Below are 20,486 nucleotides of genomic sequence, written 5' to 3'. Positions count from 1 at the left end.
CCCTCGGTCTGGGGCTCCATGCAAGATCTCACCTCGTGGGGCATCAATGATCATGAGGAAGGTGAGGGATCAGCCCAGAACTACACGGCAGGACCTGGTCAATGACCTGAAGAGAGCTGGCACCACAGTCTCAAAGAAAACCATTAGTAACACACTACGCCGTCATGGATTAAAATCCTGCAGCGCACGCAAGGTCCCCCTGTTCAAGCCAGCGCATGTCCAGGCCCGTCTGAAGTTTGCCAATGACCATCTGGATGATCCAGAGGAGGAATAGGAGAAGGTCATGTGGTCTGATGAGACAAAAATAGAGCTTTTGGTCTAAACTCCACTCGCCGTGTTTGGAGGAAGAAGAAGGATGAGTACAACCCCAAGAACACCATCCCAACCGTGAAGCATGGAGGTGGAAACATCATTCTTTGGGGATGCTTTTCTGCAAAGGGGACAGGACGACTGCACCGTATTGAGGGGAGGATGGATGGGGCCATGTATCGCGAGATCTTGGGCAACAACCTCCTTCCCTCAGTAAGAGCTTTGAAGATGGGTCGTGACTGGGTCTTCCAGCATGACAACGACCCGAAACACACAGCCAGGGCAACTAAGGAGTGGCTCCGTAAGAAGCATCTCAAGGTCCTGGAGTGGCCTAGCCAGTCTCCAGACCTGAACCCAATAGAAAATCTTTGGAGGGAGCTGAAAGTCCGTATTGCCCAGCGACAGCCCCGAAACCTGAAGGATCTGGAGAAGATCTGTATGGAGGAGTGGGCCAAAATCCCTGCTGCAGTGTGTGCAAACCTGGTCAAGACCTACAGGAAACGTATGATCTCTGTAATTGCAAACAAAGGTTTCTGTACCAAATATTAAGTTCTGCTTTTCTGATGTATCAAATACTTACAGTAAGGGAATGAGGAAAATAAGTATTTGACCCCCTCTGCAAAACATGACTTAGTACTTGGTGGCAAAACCCTTGTTGGCATTCACAGAGGTAAGACGTTTCTTGTAGTTGGCCACCAGGTTTGCACACATCTCAGGAGGGATTTTGTTCCACTCCTCTTTGCAGATCTTCTCCAAGTAATTAAGGTTTAGAGGCTGACGTTTGGCCAATCGAACCTTCAGCTCCCTCCACAGATTTTCTATGGGATTAAGGTCTGGAGACTGGCTAGGCCACTCAAGGACCTTAATGTGCTTCTTCTTGAGCCACTGCTTTGTTGCCTTGGCCGTGTGTTTTGGGCCATTGTCATGTTGGAATACCCATCCACGACCCATTTTCAATGCCCTGGTTGAGGGAAGGAGGTTCTCACCCAAGATTTGACGGTACATGGCCCCGTCCATCGTCCCTTTGATGCGGTGAAGTTGTCCTGTCCCCTTAGCAGAAAAACACCCCCAAAGCATAATGTTTCCATCTCCATGTTTGACGGTGGGGATGGTGTTCTTGGGGTCTTAGGCAGCATTCCTCCTCCTCCAAACATGGCGAGTTGAGTTGATGCCAAAGAGCTCGATTTTGGTCTCATCTGACCACAACACTTTCACCCTGTTCTCCTCTGAATCATTCAGATGTTCATTGGCTAACTTCAGACGGCCCTATATATGTGCTTTCTTGAGCAGGGGGACCTTGCGGGCGCTGCAGGATTTCAGTCCTTCACGGCGTAGTGTGTTACCAATTGTTTTCTTGGTGACCATGGTCCCAGCTGCCTTGAGATCATTGACAATATCCTCCCGTGTAGTTCTGGGCTGATTCCTCACCGGTCTCATGATCATTGCAACTCCACGAGGTGAGATCTTGCATGGAGCCCCTGGCCGAGGGAGATTGACAGTTCTTTTGTGTTTCTTCCATTTGCGAATAATCGCACCAACTGTTGTCACCTTCTCACCAAGCTGCTTGGCGATGGTCTTGTAGCCCATTCCAGCCTTGTGTAGGTCTACAAACTTGTCCCTGACATCCTTGGAGAGCACTTTGGTCTTGGCCATGGTGGAGAGTTTGGAATCTGATTGATTGATTGCTTCTGTGGACAGGTGTCTTTTATACAGGTAACAAGCTGAGATTAGGAGCATTCCCTTTAAGAGTGTGCTCCTAATCTCAGCTCGTTACCTGTGTTCGATCCCCGGGACCACCCATACACAAAAAAAAATAAAAAAATGTATGCACGCATGACTGTAAGTCGCTTTGGATAAAAGCGTCTGCTAAATGGCATATTATATTATATTATATTATATAAAAGACACCTGGGAGCCAGAAATCTTTCTGACTGAGCGGGGGTCAAATACTTACTTCCCTCATTAAAATGCAAATCAATTTATAACATTTCTGACATGCGTTTTTCTGGATTTGTTTGTTGTTATTCTGTCTCTCACTATTCAAATAAACCTACCATTCAAATTATAGACTGATAATTTATTTGTCAGTGGGCAAATGTACAAAATCAGCAGGGGATCAAATACTTTTTTCCCTCACTGTATGTCATGCAATAAAATGCAAATTAATTACTTAAAAGTCATACAATGCGATTTTCTGGATTTTTGTTTTAGATTCCGTCTCTCACAGTTGAAGTGTACCTATGATAAAAATTACAGACCTCTACATGCTTTGTAAGTAGAAAAACCTGCAAAATCGGCAGTGTATCAAATACTTGTTCTCCCCACTGTACATGGAGCAGTCTCTTCAATTGCAGTAAGTAACATCACTATAAAAAAGAGGCAGAACTATCAGTTTCAAGACCTCTGATGCCAAGAAACAAAATATTCCCCCAGAGCAGCATAGGAAATACAATAAAACACAATTTACACAACCCAAATGTAAACACAAAACTTCATACAAGCACAGCTATCACGTCAATAAAAACACACAGGACATCAATTTGGACGTAAAGGGGGGAGACAGCAGAATGAGATATGCTATTGCAACCTCCTGAACTGCACACCTATTCCATTCAAGTGATAATCAAATGATCTAAGTTATTCTTTAGATCTGTGGAGGGAAGGTAGGAAAAAGAAAACACACAGAAAATAAAAATGAATGTTATCTCTCATGAGCACTCAATCACAAAAATATAGGTGCACACTTACACCCACACTCACACAATCACACTTGACTTAGCATTATACACCTGTCCTTCATTATAACTAATCTCATGTTGCACAATATACAGTCAGGTCCATAAGTATTTGGACAGTGACACAATTTGCATAATTTTGGCTCTGTACGCCACCACAATGGATTTGAAAGGAAACAATCAAGATGTGCTTTAAGTGTAGACTTCTTTAATTTAAGGGTTTTGTCAAAATTATTGTATGAACCGTGTATGAATTACAACCATTTCTGGAGTTCCTGAGCTCACCAGTGCATTCTTTTTTTTAAAGAATGTACCAAATAGTTGATTTGGCCACACCTAATGTTTTTGCGATCTCTCTGATGGGTTTGTTTAGATTTTTCAGCCTAATGATGGCTTGCTTCACTGGCAGTGACAGCTCTTTGGACTTCATATTGAGGGTTAACAGCAAGATTCCAAATGCAAATGCCACACTTGAAATCAACTCTAGACCTTTTATCTGTTTACTTGTAAATTAATTAATTACATTTACATCATTTAGCAGACGCTCTTATCCAGAGCGACTTACAAATTGGTGCATTCAATTTATGATAGCCAGTGGGACAAACATTTTTATTTAATTTTTTTATGGGGGGGGGGGGGGTGTAGAAGGATTACTTTTATACTATTCCAGGTATTCCTTAAAGAGGTAGGGTTTCAAGTGTCTCCAGAAGGTGGTCAGTGACTCCGCTGTCCTGGCGGAGCTTGTTCCACCATTGGGGTGCCAGAGCAGCGAATAGCTTTGACTGGGCTGAGCGGGAACTGTGCTTCCGTAGAGGTAGGGGGGCTAGCCAGCCAGAGGTGGATGAACGTAGTGCACTCGTTTGGGTGTAGGGTCTGAACAGAGCCTGAAGGTAAGGAGGTGCCGTTCCCCTCACAGCTCCGTAGGCAAGCACCATGGTCTTGTAGTAGATGCGAGCCTCAACTGGAGGCCAGTGGAGTGTGCGGAGGAGCGGGGTGACATGAGAGAACTTGGGAAGGTTGAACACCAGACTGGCTGCAGCGTTCTGGATAAATTGTAGGTGTTTAATGGCACAGGCACAGAGCCCAGCCAACAGCGAGTTGCAGTAATCCAGACGGGAGATGACAAGTGCCTGGATTAGGACCTGTGCCGCTTTCTAATGAGGGAATAACACACACCTGTCCATGGAACAGCTGAGCAGGCAAATTGTCCAATTACTTTTGGTCCCTTAAAAAGGGGGGGACCACATATAAAAAGTGCTGTAATTCCTACACCGTTCACCCGATTTGGATGTAAATACCCTCAAATTAAAGCTGAAAGTCTGCACTTTCAGCTCATATTCATTATTTAATTTCAACTCCAATATGCTGTGGTAGACAGCTAAAATAATAATAACTTGGTCAATGTCCAAATATTTATGGATCTGACTGTATATATTGATATAAAATGAGAAAACATTTCAATAAAAACACCCTCTAAGAAAACCAGCGACTAGATGAAAGTGCAATGAGATTGTTAAACCTACATACTGTAGCCAGCTGTACAGTGAGCAGATGGATGGTTGTGTATGGTTTATGAAGGTTTTGTTTGGTTTAACCTGGGGGGGTGTAGGGTTACAGTCAGCTATGTACATGATGATATTGGAGAGGGAGGGACAGCTCATTGGCAGAGGCAGGATCTGAAGGTTGGGGTGGGGGTTCAGGAGACTGACCCCATGACCTCTTTCACCTCTCCACTCTGAGTTCTGACCTTCAATGTGCCAGGTCAGTGTGGCTGGCACTCAGGTCACGACTCTTTCTCAGATGATTATTTTGCTCCTAGAGAAGGCAACAGAGGGAATAGGGTTCAGAATAGGTTGAAGTGAAGAACTAAAGAAATACAAATGTACTCATGTACAATTGGCACAGCGTCGTCCGGGTTTGGCCGGTGTAGGCCGTCATTGTAAATAAGAATTTGTTCTTAACTGATTTTCCTAGTTAAATAAAGGTTAAAAAAAGGGGTCCAACATCACAGATTTCCATGAAGAAAATGTCAGTTTTTCTTGAATATGGAATACAGATTCAGTGCCTTGAGAATGTATTTATATCCCTTGACATTTTGTTGTGTTACAGCCTGAATTCAAAATTGATTAAATATATTTTTTTCCTCACCCATCCACACACAATACCCCATGATGACAAAGTGAAAACATGTTTTTAGACATTTTTGCAAATTTATTGAAAATGAAATGAAGAAATATCTCATATACACAAGTATTCACAGCCCTGAGTCAATACATGTTAGAAACACCTTTGGCAGTGATTACAGCTGTGAGTCTTTCTGGGTAAGTCTGTAAGAGCTTTGCACACCTAGATTGTACAATATTTGCCAATTATTCTTTTAAAAATCATTCAAGCTCTGTCAAATTGGTTGTTGATCATTGCGAGACAACCATTTTCAAGTCTTGCCATAGATTTAAGCAGATTTAAGACAAAACTGTAACTCGGCCACTCAGGAACATTCACGGTCTTTGTGGTAAGCAACCCCAGTGTAGATTTGGCCTTGTGTTTTAGATTATTAGTGTCTGGTGGAAAGCAGACTTAACCAGGTTTTCCTCTAGGATTTTGCCTGTGCTTAGCTCCATTCCATTTCTTTATCCTGAAAAACTCCCCAGTCCTCATCGATTACAAGCATACCCATAACATGATGCAGCCACCACTATGCTTGAAAATATGGAGAGTGGTAACTCAGTAATGTGTTGTATTGGTTTTGCCCAAAACATAACACTTTGGATCCAGGACAAAAAAATATTTTAGTGCCTTGTTGCAAACAGGATGCATGTTTTGGAATCCTTTTCAATTAGGTTAGTATTGAGGAGTAACTACAATGTTGTTGATGCATCTTCAGTTTTTTCCTATCACAGCCATTAAACTCTTTAAAGTGTTTTAAAGTCACCATTGGCCTCATGGTGAAATCCCTGAGTGGTTTCCTTCCTCTCCGGCAACTGTGTTAGGAAGGATGCCTGTATCTTTGTAGTAACTGGTGTATTGACACACAATCCAAAGTGTAATTAATAACTTTACCATGCTCAGTGATATTCAGCATCTGTTTTTATTCTATTTCTACCAATCTACCAATAGGTGGCCTTCTTTACGAGGCATTGGAAAACCTCCCTGATCTTTGTGGTTGAATCTGTTTTTGAAATTCACTACTCGACTGAGGGACCTTACAGATCATTGTATGTGTGGGGTACAGAGATGAGGTAGTCATTCAAAAATCATGTTAAACACTATTATTACACACAGAGTGAGTCCATGCAATGTGACTTGTTAAGCACATTTTTACTCCTGAACGTATTTAGGCTTGCCATAACAAAGGGGTTGAATACTTATTGACTGAAGACATTTCAGCTTTTCATTTTTAATGAATTTGTAAAATAAAAACATTAACATTATTCCACTTTGACATTATGGGGTATTGTGTATAGGCCAGTGACCAACAATCTTAATTTAATCCATTTTAAATTCAGGCTGTAACACACAAAATGTGGAAAAAGTCAAGGGGCGTGAATACTTTCTGAAGGCACTGTTGAGTATTTTGCGGAATGTGGTATATAATATAAATGAGATGTGACACCAATATGTCAAAATCTGGAGTTCCGTGACAGTGATGAGTGGTGCACAGACCGGCACAGTATTCTGGAGTCACACCCTTATCATATGGTGGGTTGGCAGAACCAGTATACCGCCATGTAGAAAGGTCCCATGGTCCAGTGATGAATATTCTCAAATCAATCCATTCAGATTCATCTTTGTGAACAATTGATACAAGTCCGTTAATAACAGGAGTAACATTGAAAGTAGAACTAGTTAATCTGTGAACCACTGTGATGTTACCACACACACGTCATTTCATTAGTGACCAATTTCTGAGATGACTGCCCAGGTGAAGAGAGGCAAGGGCCAACTTAACCACAGATCACAACCATGAGGACCAATGGGAATTTGAGTTTCATAAAGTGAGGACTCAGAGAGTAGTGTGTAAAAAAAAGGAGGGAGGTAGATAAACAGAGGGGAGGATGAGAGAAGAGACCCAGAAAACAATGGGGAAAAATTGGGTGATGTGAAAGATGGAAATAGGGGGAGAGAGCGAGACAGTTGGGCTCCTTACTTGGTAGAGGTCTCCGGCAGCATTGTCCGTCACGTTTAGAACACCCAGTGAGCTGGCTCGCTTCATGCTGCATCAAGAACAGTAACATGCAAGGAGATGTCGGTGAGGGCCGGGGTGAGGGGTCAGGGGTGAGGAGAGGAACATGTGGCCAATGGAGATGGTATGTGGGTTAATAACAATAATGAGACTCACTCACGTTAGTTTCCCCAGACAATGCCCCCCACAATACATAAAGCAATATCTATGAGCTAAATCATACTCTTTAACCCTGGTTAAAATTGGGGGCACCACACCTGTACATTTGTATGTAGAATCTTTGTAGCCCAATGTGCTGGAAAGCACAGCAGACCTTTTTAAGTGTGCCCCTCTCATACTGGAGATACAAAATCTTCAGTCAGTAGTTCAGTCAAATGCCATTTTTTGCTTTTCTTTACCCTATCCTATAACATATGGGTTGAAGGATATACTTATCAAAAGTTAATGAGAGCGTGACATAACAATTGACTAAAGGGAGTATTTTGTGCCAAATTCATTTGCGCCTCTTGCAAGGGGAATAATATTGTTTTGTATTGATCAATACAGATTTCTCTACTGTCTCCTGGATTAGAGAGAGGTCATCATAATGGGGTTAATTCAACATCGAAGAGTTAGAAGCAAAATGAGGAAAATGTGTCAAAGAATACAGAATGCCAGCAAACAGATGAGGCATGCAGTAGCCATTCACTTGGAAAAGTTTATTCGTCAATAAAAGCACAACACAGCACAGACAGATGTATTAGAATATTAAAATAAAACAAGATGCCCATGCAGACAAAAATAAATTATGACAAAAATTCACCAAGACATTATTGAAAAGAAATGCTAATATTTGCACCTTCTTAAAATGTAGTTTAAAAATGGTGAATAAAAGGAAGCCAATAAGGCAAGAAAATAAATCAAATACGGGTTTCATAGGCAGAAATGCAGACAGGCATTTCAAAGCAGACAATTCGTAGTAGTGTGGTAATCTAAAGCTCTCAGCCATTCTCTTTAGTCTCCAGATTGTCCATCACAGCTGATTGAGAGTATTCTGTGTACAACAGAATAAACTAGGCAGAGCAACGGATGTGACTTTTTATACAAATTATGACATTAAAAAGAGAAGCTGCTGACTGAGGCACTTTGTGTCCTCTGCCTTATTCTCTTTGCCCGTCAGCTCAAAGCACTTCCTACACTGGACATATCCACACGGGCAACATAGCCTGGAATAGTACCCTGCTTATTCTAGAGAGTGATTTTGTGCCAGTGAGAGTCTGTACCAGTCACAATATGTGGCATTCATAGTGTATGCCAATGAAAGTGCACAAGTATCAGCCGCTTGAATCTGTTAGTTAGTGCAACCCACAGTGATTAATGAGTTGTGCCAAACAGGACTCAGAGATCCACCAAGTTAACCCACAGCAGAGTAGAGATCCCTCCAGGAGCAGGGTGGCTTAGTCTTTTCTAGGCAGATCTAGTGGCAGTACACCAATCCAGTGGAGCGAGGTGGAGAGGAGGGGCCCCACATTAAGGGTCAAGGGTTCAAAGGTGAGGGGGATAGTTACCCAGGGTTTTTGGGCTCGCTCTCCCGTGAGCCGCCACCCTTCAGCTTGCGGACCAGTTTCTCGCTGCTGCGGCGAATAGAGGCACGGAGTTTACTGAAGGAGCCGCTCCGCTTCAGAGAACCAGAACCGTCCTGATGAGAGAGGCCAGAGGGTTACACTCTCACACACGCACGCGCACACACACACTTGTATACACACAGGCAGAGACAAACATGCACACAGTCACACACATAGACCCACACATTCAGTTCAGATATGAACACACGTATACAGAGATCTGGTTCAGCAAATTATTTCCATCGACATCTGTCTGCATATATGATGGACTGTGCATATGAGGGTGTGCTTGTCATCTGCATCTGATTAGACTCGCTGTTCAGACAAAATGTCAACCTCATCAGTGTGCTATCCAGAAATTCTGCTATAAAGAAGTCAGAGAAGCCCTCCAAAGACCTCTTATGAGGTCACAATAGTTATCTTGGGTCAACAGAGCAGAGCAATTAAATTCCTTCAATAATCGACTTTTACCCCAAAAACATGAGGCATGTTGCTTTTCCTGCTTTATCTTCGAGAGGGAACACACAAAGAGGCTACAGGCAAAGATCTGGGTGAGCAAAGAGTTAAGTTTTATTAGAAGTTAAGAAAGACAGTGTAAGATCAGATGCACAAACAGACAGGACAGAGTAGATTGAGTAGATTAGTAGGAGCCATGAAGAGAAGTGTCCAGATTCTGCACTGCAGAGCAAGGCTTGTCCCACCCCTCTGTCCTTTACCATTCTTTACCCTCCCACCCATTCCACATTTGTCTACGTATATATACAATAATATACAGGAGCTGCAATGTCTTCTGATGCCCCCTTGTGATCATGACATCACAACACTTAAGTTAGACATCAATAGGACCATTTGGAGCACAGGATCAAACACTACTAAAGAAACTCGACAGTAGCCTAGCGCCACCATGGTGCTCTTAGGGAGCATACAGTATGATTATCATGCCACCAGCTCATAGTATTTACAGTATGTTAGTTAAATCAATAGGAGCAAGAGCAGTCCGGTATGCATCAGTCAGTACTAGTAAATGCTAGAAACTCAACACCACCACACAGAGATAGATAGAAACTCCTCAAGCGAGAGAGCAAGGAGACAGAGTTTAAGTACAGTAAAGAGTAAGATAAGGTAATGGCAGGAGGCAGGAGTGGCTTGGATTGGTTCTGAGACAGAGTCCAGAACCCCTGTTCCCATTGGATAGAGCTGGGGTCAGCTGTAACCAGACAGACAGCCCAGAGGAGGAGAGAAGGGGACCAGAATCTGAAGAGAGGACACAACTGCAAAGCCGGAGGGGTGGCAGGCGAGCAGGCGTCCATCATGCAGAAGACAAGTTTTTAGAACCACAACAAGGCATCTGGAGTTATGCCTGCCAGTCAGACAGCGATGGAGAGAGATGAGGGAGAGACAGGGATGGAGAGAGAGAGAGAGAGAGGTAGACAGAATGAAAGAGACAGAAGAGGTAGAATAAAGCGAGATGGGGAGAGAAAAATGTGGAGGTGGTAAGAGGAAACCAGAGGAATTCAGACAGACAGAAGCAGTAAGCCAAAGGGTGTCCCCCTCAGAGACAGTATTTCTCCACGTAGGGCTGTGGATGTGCTTTACTACTGTAGAAGGCTTCCGCACTCAACAGTTGCAACAGCTAAGGAGCATAACAGGACAAAATAAATGAAACCATAGACCTAGGGAAAATTAAGAGTGAAAAATCATGGATGAGTGAATTAAAGAAGCCTTAATACATCAACTGATCCTAAACATTCAACCCCCTCATCAAATATAGGCTTAGTGCATCCAACTGAAGCAAAGGCAGCATGGATCTGGGTTTTGAACTGCTGTTCCATGTCTTTGACCTCTGAGCCTAAATGGCCAGTTAAAGCATCTCTCATAATACACTGAGGAGTTAGCCAGTATGAGCTGGCCAGTATGCTGGTAAATTTGGTAGTTATGTCATTTGGAAAGCAAATTAATAGAATTTTACTTAATGAATATAACAGACGTTTACTCAACTCAGTATATCTATAAAAAAAATATCCACAAAACAGCCAATAACTATAACCCCAAAATAAAAACCATTTAGATTATTCAACTCTATCCAGCTTGTGTATTCTAACTATGGTTCTAACCCAGTTTGGTTTCTATATAAAAAAAAAAAAACTCTAGTCAATTCCCTGTACAAAGCCATCAGCCATTTTCAACAGCCAAGTCCAGTGGGCCTGAGGCTCAACCAAAGGCAAATCAAATCAAAGCGCCGGAAAACCCCCAAAAGAAGACAAACAAATGGAAAAGAGGAGAGATACTGTGTCTGGAGAATGGTCGGTCTTTTCACACAGTTATATCATAGTTGCACACACAATAGCACAGGTTTTACTCAGAGGAGACAACAGGTTAGCCCACCACAGCATGCACAGACAAGGGCATGCAGACAGTAGACACTCAGAATCAGCTAGAGTAATGGGACAGGCCCAGGGTGGATGCTGCCCCACCTCTACCTGGTAACAAGCTGCCACTGGATGCAGAGGAAAAGACAGCAGGGGTACTGTATCACGATCTGCATACATGTATAAGTCTGTCCATCCATCCTTCCCAGTATGTATTATGCGTCTGACAGAGGATACAGCTGTACAGGTCACACAAACACATACTGTAGGTGCTTGAGCATGCACACACACACATAAGCAGACACCAATTGGCAGGTAAGTACAGACAGTACAGTAATGACAACCCACACATGATGAAAGTGTCAGAGGGACTGTGAAGATGTACAGTACAGAGCCCACATGCATCAGTAGTGATGACAACATCAATAAGTCACCATGGCAACATTAAAGGTGTGGTTTAACACACAGGTTAACCGACTGACTGGATACTGTGAGTGTCTGACAGACCCAGTCCAATAGGTGTGCAGTACAGTAGAGAACACAGGTTACGAATGTGCCTGAGACCAGTCTCCCCGGAGCCTTGAGGTGCAGACCAGGCAGGCAGGGGACTCCCAGGAGGAGATGCTGATTGGTTGTCTTGGACACTACGGTTATTGTTGCTACGGCAGCAGAAAAGTTCTGTATAGCAGACTACAGCAGGGAGTGTTGTGTAGTTCGCAAACATACACCGTGACCAAGAGGACTTTACTGCAGTAATCGGATAAAGACAGAGGGAATAGCATACAGCTGTAAGACTACTGCATGGAGAGGACGTGTTAGTTGTGAGCAAAATACTGTTTGCTGCAAACAAATTAGAAGCATAAAAAACATATTGCTTCTATAATAGGCACAGTAACTTGCTGCCACTGAAAATAAATAAGTATTCCTTAAGCAGATGGAGTGTTCACTCAGTGTTAGTTGAGGACTATAAGCATCAGTGTAGACTAGAAGCATTAATGTAGAACTGAGGTGATTATTACCACAAACAGTCAATCAGCATTAGAACTTTAGCTTTCACACCAACAATATGGAGTCATAGGGAATCTAGGACAGTTACCATCAAGGTTACCACTGGCAAACTCAGTCTTCAATCAAATAATTTACAAGTTGTAGAGGATATGCACTTTAAGAATAGGTAAGAAATAACTTTCAACATTTTCTCAAGGGGGGTGTGTCTGTACCCCTCCCTACACCCTGTGTGTGGCCTGGGCTATGTACTGTACTTACCCCGTTCCACTCCACGCTCATACTCACTTCCTCGCCCCCGTCCGGGCCGCTCTCGTACTTGACCGTGGTGTCGGAGGTCAGACTCTCACGGCTCCGCTGCTTCTCCCGCGCCTCCGGCTCGCTCAGAACATCCGCCACACGCTGCTTGTGCACTGTGTCCAGACCCTGGCCACGTGGACAGGAGACACACACATTATGAACCAAATAAACACGTACAAAGATGACAAAGACTGCAAAATAAAAAAATCATGAACATTTTCATGAGCCATCTACAGTGATCAACATCATGTGTTGGATATTGTTATGGATTTGTTTACAATAGATGAAAAGCAGGACCTGCTAATATTTCAGATAAGCTGCTGGACCAATGATACTCCTACAGTGTGTTCACCTCGACTTTCATATGACCCTGGCCTGGCAAATCTATTATTCAAGCAAGTGAGTGGCAGAAGAGGACAGTGGTCACACCTGTTTTCTGGAGCGCATGGCTGCCTCCTCCAGTGTCTCTGCCGCCTCAAATTTACCCTGCTGCCTGTAGAGGGCGCCCAGATTCTTCAGGGTGGTCGTTACTGTGGGGCTGGGGGCAGAGGACAGAAATTGTAAACACATCATGAACTAATGATGTAATCACACACAGAACAGTCCATGAGTTTCCAGACTCAACACAGACCTGTCTACTTTACAGGCTTTGTACCAGCCTCCATACTCTCCGAATGGGGAGCCTTCCTGCTGCTTTCCCTAGAGAAGAGAAGAACCACCACATCCATCAGTCGTCAGGATTTTGTCAGGATTTAAGTACTTCAAAACGCTAATGACAAACACCCACCCCTATTCACGGGTTGCACTTTACATCACAATGTTGTTTTGAACATTTGTGAGCATTGTACTCAATGCATCCTCATTGGGCGCTGATTATTTGGTCTAAAGTGCATTACTGTGTCTTGAAAACACAATGACATTTCTAAAAAAGACAAATAATTAGTAGGAAAACCCTTTGTCATCATTTTGATGTCGCCAGATTGACATTAGATGCAGTATACTGTTAGCTAGCGGGGCGGCAGGTAGCTTAGTGGTTAAGAGCGTTGTGCCAGTAACCGAAAGGTCGCTGGTTCTAATCCCCGAGCCGACTAGGTGAAAAATCTGTCGATGTGCCCAAGATTTTCGCTAGCTAATGTTAACATTGCTAGCAATTTTTTTACGAACTTTGCTAGCTAATGACAACATTGCCATCTGTCTAAAAGTACATTTGCCAATGATGGCAAAGTTGTTTCCTACTAAATATGCGCCTACTTTAGCAGTGTCATCGTATTCCTACACCCCTATAGTGTAATTTAGACAACACAGTCATTAGCCCCGGTTCAAATTCATTTGCCCCCTTTCTACTTTTGAGCAACAATATGGCTGCGGCATCTGTAGAACATTGATAACAATGGCAACGACGCGACCGAGTGACGGAGCTGCAACACATGAATAGCAAAACTGTTGGTCATAAAGAAATTGCCTGAATATTCCAGCTAATTCTGGACAAATTATATGGAACCGTGAAATGAGATCTAGATTACATCAGATACGATAAGAGTAAATTAACCGATCTGAGACATGCTAATGTAACCCAATATACATAACAGTGCTTAAAGAGTGTTTAGTGGTGGGAAATTGAGAGATTACAGTTGGTCACAATTTCTTCAGCAGTCTAAATTGATAAACCTTTCATACCGTGACTGAAACACTTTTCCCTGTCTGTTGTGAAAGTTCAGCCACAGCAGTCAGTAGTGACACATACCATGGCCCTTAGTGAAAGTGGACCCTCTACTATCCCTCTGACATAAACACACACGCACTCAGACACTCGCTCTCACCTTGCTCTGTTCCTCTCTCTCCTCAGCATGCATCCAAATGGGTTTGTTCTCATCTGCAGAGCCAGAGACCAACAACAACAATCAGACACACGCAGGTCCAAAAAGATATTGACTGACATTCAGAAAGTCAGGTAGACAGCCAGCAGGGTGCTCTAAGTGCTTGACCTGGTCTGGCTCAAAGTATTAGAGCATTCAACTGAAAGGTCACTGTTGTTTTCAGAAGCATTTCCACTAAAATGATGACAGCAGCCTGAAAACATTAACCTTTACATCAAAGGACAGATTGTGTGTGTGTGTGTGTCCTCGGGAGTACCAGAAAATCACCACAAGTATAGTAAAACAAGGACAATTCTCACCTGGGAAATGTCCCCACGAGGACAAAGGCTATTTTAGGTTTAGGGGTTAGGTTTAGGGAAATAGGATTTTGAATGGAAATCAATGTTATGGCCCCACAAGGATAGTAAAACATATGCTGTGTGAGAGAGTGTGTCTTACCGTCTACAGAGCCAAACTCCCTCTCATGTGCGCGGGTAAGGATCTCTTTGTACAGAGTTTCAGCCTGCTTGAACTTCCCCTGCTTCAGGTAACAGGACGCCTTTGAGGGGAATAAAGAGACAATGTAAGAATATGATCTTCAAAAAGTAAGAAAATCTTCTTCTCATAATTAATTCTAAAATGTGCAGTCATTATTCCAAGCCAGTGATCCCTTAACAACTATGTGACCCTCTCACCAAGTTGTTCTTGGTCTTGGCCACGTTGGGGTCGTCAGGGCCCAGTTTGGTCTGGTAGATCTCCAGGGCCCGCTGGTAGTAGTACTCCACCTCCTCGTACTTGCCCTGGTTCTGACACAGCAGGGCCAGGTTGTTCAGCTGCTTGGCAACGTCTGGGTGGTCCTTACCCAGAACCTGGAGGTTTCAAGTGCAAGTGCTGATATGTGATCACTTGAATTAAAGGTTAATTACACCACAAAATAAAAATGTCTCACTTTTCCCAGACCTCAAAAGTGATCTGATGTGGTTTAAATCATTGTTGTATTAATGCCTGGATTCCATGACGGCCCTACTTTGGACCAGAATGAGGCTCTTAATTACCTATTGTTCCTGCAGTGATGATTCACCATCTTCATTGAATGTTTTCATAATTTATCTGCAGATAATTCCCAAAAAGCCTAGGCCTACCAGTAGCTTATGCAAATTAGGGAGCCAAATGAACAACTCTCTCACCGATGCGATTCGGTAGGCTACACTGACTGTTGAGAGTCACTCACTTTAGCGTCACTCTGGCAAGCCCCGACATCCTATGAAAGGAAACCTAGGAAATATTTTGGTTTACTTGCCACGACACCATGGGCATACAGTGCATTCGTAAAGTATTCAGTCCCCTTGACTTTTTCCACATTTTGATATGTTACAGCCTTATTCTAAAATGGATCATCAACCTACACACAATACTCCATAATGACAAAGTGAAAACAGGTTTTTAGACATTTTTGCAAATGTATTAAAAATAAAAAACGTATTTACATAAGTATTCAGACCCTTCGCTATGAAACTCAAAATTAAACTCAGGTGTATCCTGTTTCCATTGATCATCCTTGAGATGTTTTTACAACTTGATTGGAGTCCACCTGTGGTAAATTCAATTGATTGGACATGATTTGGAAAGGCACACACCTGTCTATATAAGGTCCCACAGTTGATGGTGCAGATAATAATGACGAGATACTCATGTCTCCGCCCTAACAATGGGAGTCGTTGTCCCAAAGGCGGGAAGGCAGGCGACAAGCTTAGGTCCAAAATAAGCCCATAGAAACGCATTGGGCTTTCTCTGACAGAGTTGGGCGCGATTGAAACCTCTCGCTTCGCCTCTTCCTCTCTGCTGCATTTCCCTGTCATTGCTCGCTTTGTGACCGATAGGTGCCTGTCCTAACAATAGATCGCTAGAAGATGCATATCGTTCATTTTAGCGGGAGAGGGCTCGACGGACTTGTGAATTGAAACCTTTAAATGAAAAGTAGCCTAGTTAATATGAAGTGGAGAATGTAGCTGGCTGAAAATAGGTCCGTAACCGGCTGATTAGCCGACAGCCAGTTCTTATGGAAAACACTGGACCACATCCCCTTTACTTTGGATAGAAGAATAATCTCAGTTCTGTCCTTTATGTTTGCTGGCTAGGCTAAATATCGTAAGAGAATAGGAGGGTGAAGTCAGAGCAGAGCTGGAGAAGAGGTGAGGCATCACTAAGGGGTTGGGTGAGGACAGAGAATGGAGCTGAGGGATAACGCTGTCTCTGTCTGACTGACTCACTGAAAGATAGACACACAGAGACGGAGTTAGGAGTGAGAGGCTTACTGCTCGTTAGCAGGGGAAGAGTGCTCTTCTTTCCCTTCTATGCAGTGACCGACTGAGAGGCTTACTGATTAGGAGGTAGACTATAGTGTCTCTCTGATTGATGGTTTCTGTCTGAATGATCAATAATGGGAGGATTTCAAAGCAACCTGTGCTGCTGGATGTGTACAAGTCTCACTCCCCCTCTCTCCTGTGAAGTTTCTAGGTGAATTTCAAGGGTTTACTGTAAACATCATTAGAAGTATAGGATTTCAACAAGGAATATAAGACAGCAATGTCTGGGTGATATATTGATTGAATTTTATTGAGGACAGTGATGCCTTTGAACTCGAGCCATGGTTAGTGCCTGTTACTGGGGTACTCTGTAGAGAGAGACCCTCCGTCCTCCTCCTCCTCCTAGTCTTCACCCACAGGAATAAACCAAGGACTGAGGCAGCTCACACAGTGGGAAAAGCACTTGCTATAAAAAGAGAGAACTGCAGGAAAATTCCTCCTGCATCAGCAAAGCTGTGTTCCTTCCTCTGTTGCGAAAGCTGTGTGGCAAATCTCTAACCTCGAGAGAGAGAGAGCTTTATCATCAGAGTTGAAGTGGAGAATATAAATAAAATGTCTCAGCTGTCCTTAAGCTCTGTGCTCTCCAGCTCAGGAGTCGACATCAGAGGGAGTCGACATGTCATTCTTAGCACAGAGGGAGCGTGAGGGGAAAAGGCACAGGGCGAGAGAGCGAAACAGAAAGGGAGATAAATAGACAGCACTTTGCATCTCCAGGACTGCTGAGCTTCTCCTTTATAAGCATCCCATTTTGCGCAGCCAAATATAATGAACCCCTTCCAGGACTTAACTCTCTCCAAAGTCACAGTTCCTCTGAGCAACACAAAACTATAGATAGGCTTGAGAGAGGAGGGGGCGATTACTCGGGGGAACATATACACAGAAGATAAGTTAAAAAAATATATATTATGTTCGACAAAGAAGAAAACTTTCCAAAGAACCGAAAAGTCCTTTGAAACTTGAGCAAGATTTACTTGGAGAGGAGCAGCAATCCGGATCATTCTGCTGTATTAGCACTCCATACCCACAATGCCTTGTGGTGACCTGTGCCCTCTGACCCACCTTCTCCCGGATCTCCAGAGCCCGCTTGCAGAGGGGTTCCGCCTCCTTGTACTTCCCCCGTTTCCCGTAGAGCACAGCCAGGTTGTTGAGTGTAGCAGCCACCTGAAACACACACACACAAAAAAATCAGTAATAGAAAAATTATCACGCTTGGGACAGCCTCAATCATCTGTGCCCATGTGTAGTAGTGAGTGACCGCAAGACTCAACCACGGCAGCAGAGTGCAATTGATTTGGTGAGTTAGTTAGAAGTGTGACCGACCGACGAGAGGAAGACAAACAGGGGAAACAGGAAGTGATTACAGCTCTGTAATTGTATCCCAATCAGCAGGATGAATCTCCACCACGTGCACATCACTCAGCCCACCAGACCACAGTGACCTTTGACTTGGTCTGGTGCCCACTTGGAGGGGGAAAGGGGATAGAGAGCCTAACCTCTGCTGTTCTGAGTCTGCACTGAGGGAACTGGAGGTCCAGGGAGAGTCAGAGACACAAGCCTGTTGGGGTCGACACAGTTAGTGGACCTGCCTGCCTGGCTGGTTACAGACATACTGCTGAGGCACAGAGATGATGAGAAACATCACTCACCGCTGGATGGTCCCTGCCCAGAGTCTTCTCCCTGATGGCCAGAGCGTCGTTCAGCAGGTTGGCTGCCTCTTTGTATTTGTTCTGGTCCCTGAGAGAGGAGAGAGAGAAAGAGAGAGACAAGCCATGGGGCATGTTACCGTGGTTTCTCTGACAATGAGGTCAATTACCACGGTGTATCAAGAACAAGTTTGAAAACATTGGGAATCGTAACCATGGTTTCTCAACAATGGGAGCTAGTCTCTCACCACATAAACAACCATTTTATCCAACACAACCCTTCCTTATGGACAAATGTTTTGTCTTGGATAGACCTATATCAAGTATTGCAGGTAATCAACATGCAATGCAATCAATGATCATTACCAATCCCGTAACTAGCAGCTGACAACTCTTATCATACGAGCTGACTGATAACTTCAAACATATTGACTATAATTGATTCACACCCAATATACCAACCACCCCCACCCCAGAGCCCCTCCCCCGGACTGACCTGTAGACCAGGGCCAGGATGTTGAGCATGGTGGCCACATCTGGGTGGTCGTGTCCGGAGGTCTTCTCCAGGTCCTCCAGGGCCTGTTTGCAGAGGGGCACGGCCACCTCATAGCGGCCCTGGGAGGCGTACTGAATCACCAGGTTGTGGAGGGTCCTGAGGCGGGCCGGGATCTCATAGCCTCCCTGCTGGGCCGCAGCTGCTGCCGCACTACCGTGGGGCTGCTGGACTGGAGACACACAGAGCAGGGGGGCGAGGGGTTAACATAACATAAATTACTCACATGGACTATTCACTCAAACACATTATTAATGTTGGAGTGGAGAAAATGAGACACTGGCTGTGTCCGAATACCCATACTAGCGTACTAAATAGGAAGGATATATATTTTTTAATAGTATCGTGTTTCTCATTAGATGCCCACAGCTCTGTATCACCTCTGAAGGAGGGACAGTGGGCTGCAGTAAGAACACTCTCCACCACACAGGAAGAGAGCCTGGAAGATATCAGTATCATTAGTATCGCGGCAAGGAAACAAAACACAAAGGGTATTAACTTCTTTAGGAAAACAGCCTTAATGTTGGAAACAAACATTATGTTGTCATCCAGAGTCACATTTATTTTCCAAGCTAAAGCACACAATATTTAACATACAGCAGGTTTTTAAAGGACAAGATAGTTTATTCTGCTTTGCGTTTTCATTCTTGCCATGGAAACAATATTTAGATACTGGCATCATCCTGGCCTTACACAGGAAGTACCAAAAGTGTCACGCCGGCAAAAACTGATCCCAGGTGTTCAGACCACTCACACTAGTGACGAATCCTATCGACATGCATGGCCAAGCCAAAGATATCCACTTGAAAAAGTGGTAGTGCAAATACAGCGCACTGCAACTACCTAAAAACATAGCCAGGGCGCATTGTACCAACTCCAGCATTGCACTGATAGGGACCTAAGAGCCTATCAACGAGGTAGCAGTCAGGACAGTAGAGGAGTCTAATCCACTTCACTATAACAGTACCAGCCCAGGATCCTGTCATACAGACACAGAGCCCCATCTCAGCCAGCTCTGCTTAATGTGGCAGCAGGATTACTGTGAGCGCACCCAGGACCATTTGATGATGTGTTCCTCCCCGCAGTCTGGAGAGCTTCCTGGCACTACCCACTCTTCCCTTTGATCCTCTCTTTCTTTCCCTCTGCAGAAACACGGATTAAAATAAAGTAATAATATCCCAATACAAACACAATAAAGGACTAGAGATCCTGCTCCTCTCTCCCTCCCTCCTCCACAGCCCTATCTGCATCTCATTAGCTCTCTATGTGGTGAAGCTATTACTGGAGATGTAACATATTGCAGGGATTTAAAGGGTACTAATGTAGATTACTGATATGTCTTACTTCATTTGTTGAATGTGGTTCTGTGTAGGATCATTATACGATATTGTAATGTACGCAAGATCCCTTTTGTTTAATTTTGTCAATAATAATCTGCTTAATGGGGAGTGGTTGTCTGTCTCTCTGCCTCAGATCCTCTCCTGTACATGCTGGTTGCTGGAGTGAACCCAACCCAGTGCTTGTGTGATCTGGCTCACTGGGTCCATTTCCATTTGGCCTGCT

General features: G+C 43.9%; 1 protein-coding gene across 9 annotated transcripts in view; it reads right to left on the bottom strand.

Annotated features, from left to right (window-relative positions):
- Positions 1-4,646: 4,646 nt before the first annotated feature.
- Positions 4,647-20,486, bottom strand: part of LOC121544826 (kinesin light chain 1) — a 34,855-nt gene continuing 19,015 nt past the window's right edge. Inside the window, exons 9-20 of one of the 9 annotated variants that reach the window (XM_041855009.2) lie at positions 18,867-19,095; positions 18,374-18,461; positions 17,787-17,888; positions 15,057-15,230; positions 14,821-14,920; positions 14,326-14,378; positions 13,137-13,204; positions 12,935-13,043; positions 12,467-12,631; positions 8,775-8,905; positions 7,192-7,258; positions 4,647-4,859 (exon numbers count right to left, since the gene is read on the bottom strand). In XM_041855009.2, the coding sequence (XP_041710943.2) occupies positions 4,794-4,859; positions 7,192-7,258; positions 8,775-8,905; positions 12,467-12,631; positions 12,935-13,043; positions 13,137-13,204; positions 14,326-14,378; positions 14,821-14,920; positions 15,057-15,230; positions 17,787-17,888; positions 18,374-18,461; positions 18,867-19,095 (1,352 nt within the window). In that variant the 3' untranslated portion in view covers positions 4,647-4,793. Of the gene's footprint in view, positions 4,860-6,552; positions 7,259-8,774; positions 8,906-9,377; positions 10,192-12,466; positions 12,632-12,934; positions 13,044-13,136; positions 13,205-14,325; positions 14,379-14,820; positions 14,921-15,056; positions 15,231-17,786; positions 17,889-18,220; positions 18,283-18,373; positions 18,462-18,866; positions 19,096-20,486 lie in introns of those variants that run through there. The other 8 variants (XM_041855010.2, XM_041855011.2, XM_041855006.2 and 5 more) reach the window with 8 other exon arrangements.

Source organism: Coregonus clupeaformis, chromosome 29 (genome assembly GCF_020615455.1).
Source record: "Coregonus clupeaformis isolate EN_2021a chromosome 29, ASM2061545v1, whole genome shotgun sequence".
Classification (NCBI taxonomy): Eukaryota; Metazoa; Chordata; class Actinopteri; order Salmoniformes; family Salmonidae; genus Coregonus; species Coregonus clupeaformis.
Note: the sequence above shows the minus strand (reverse complement) of the source record. Positions and strands in the feature narration are given on the sequence as shown.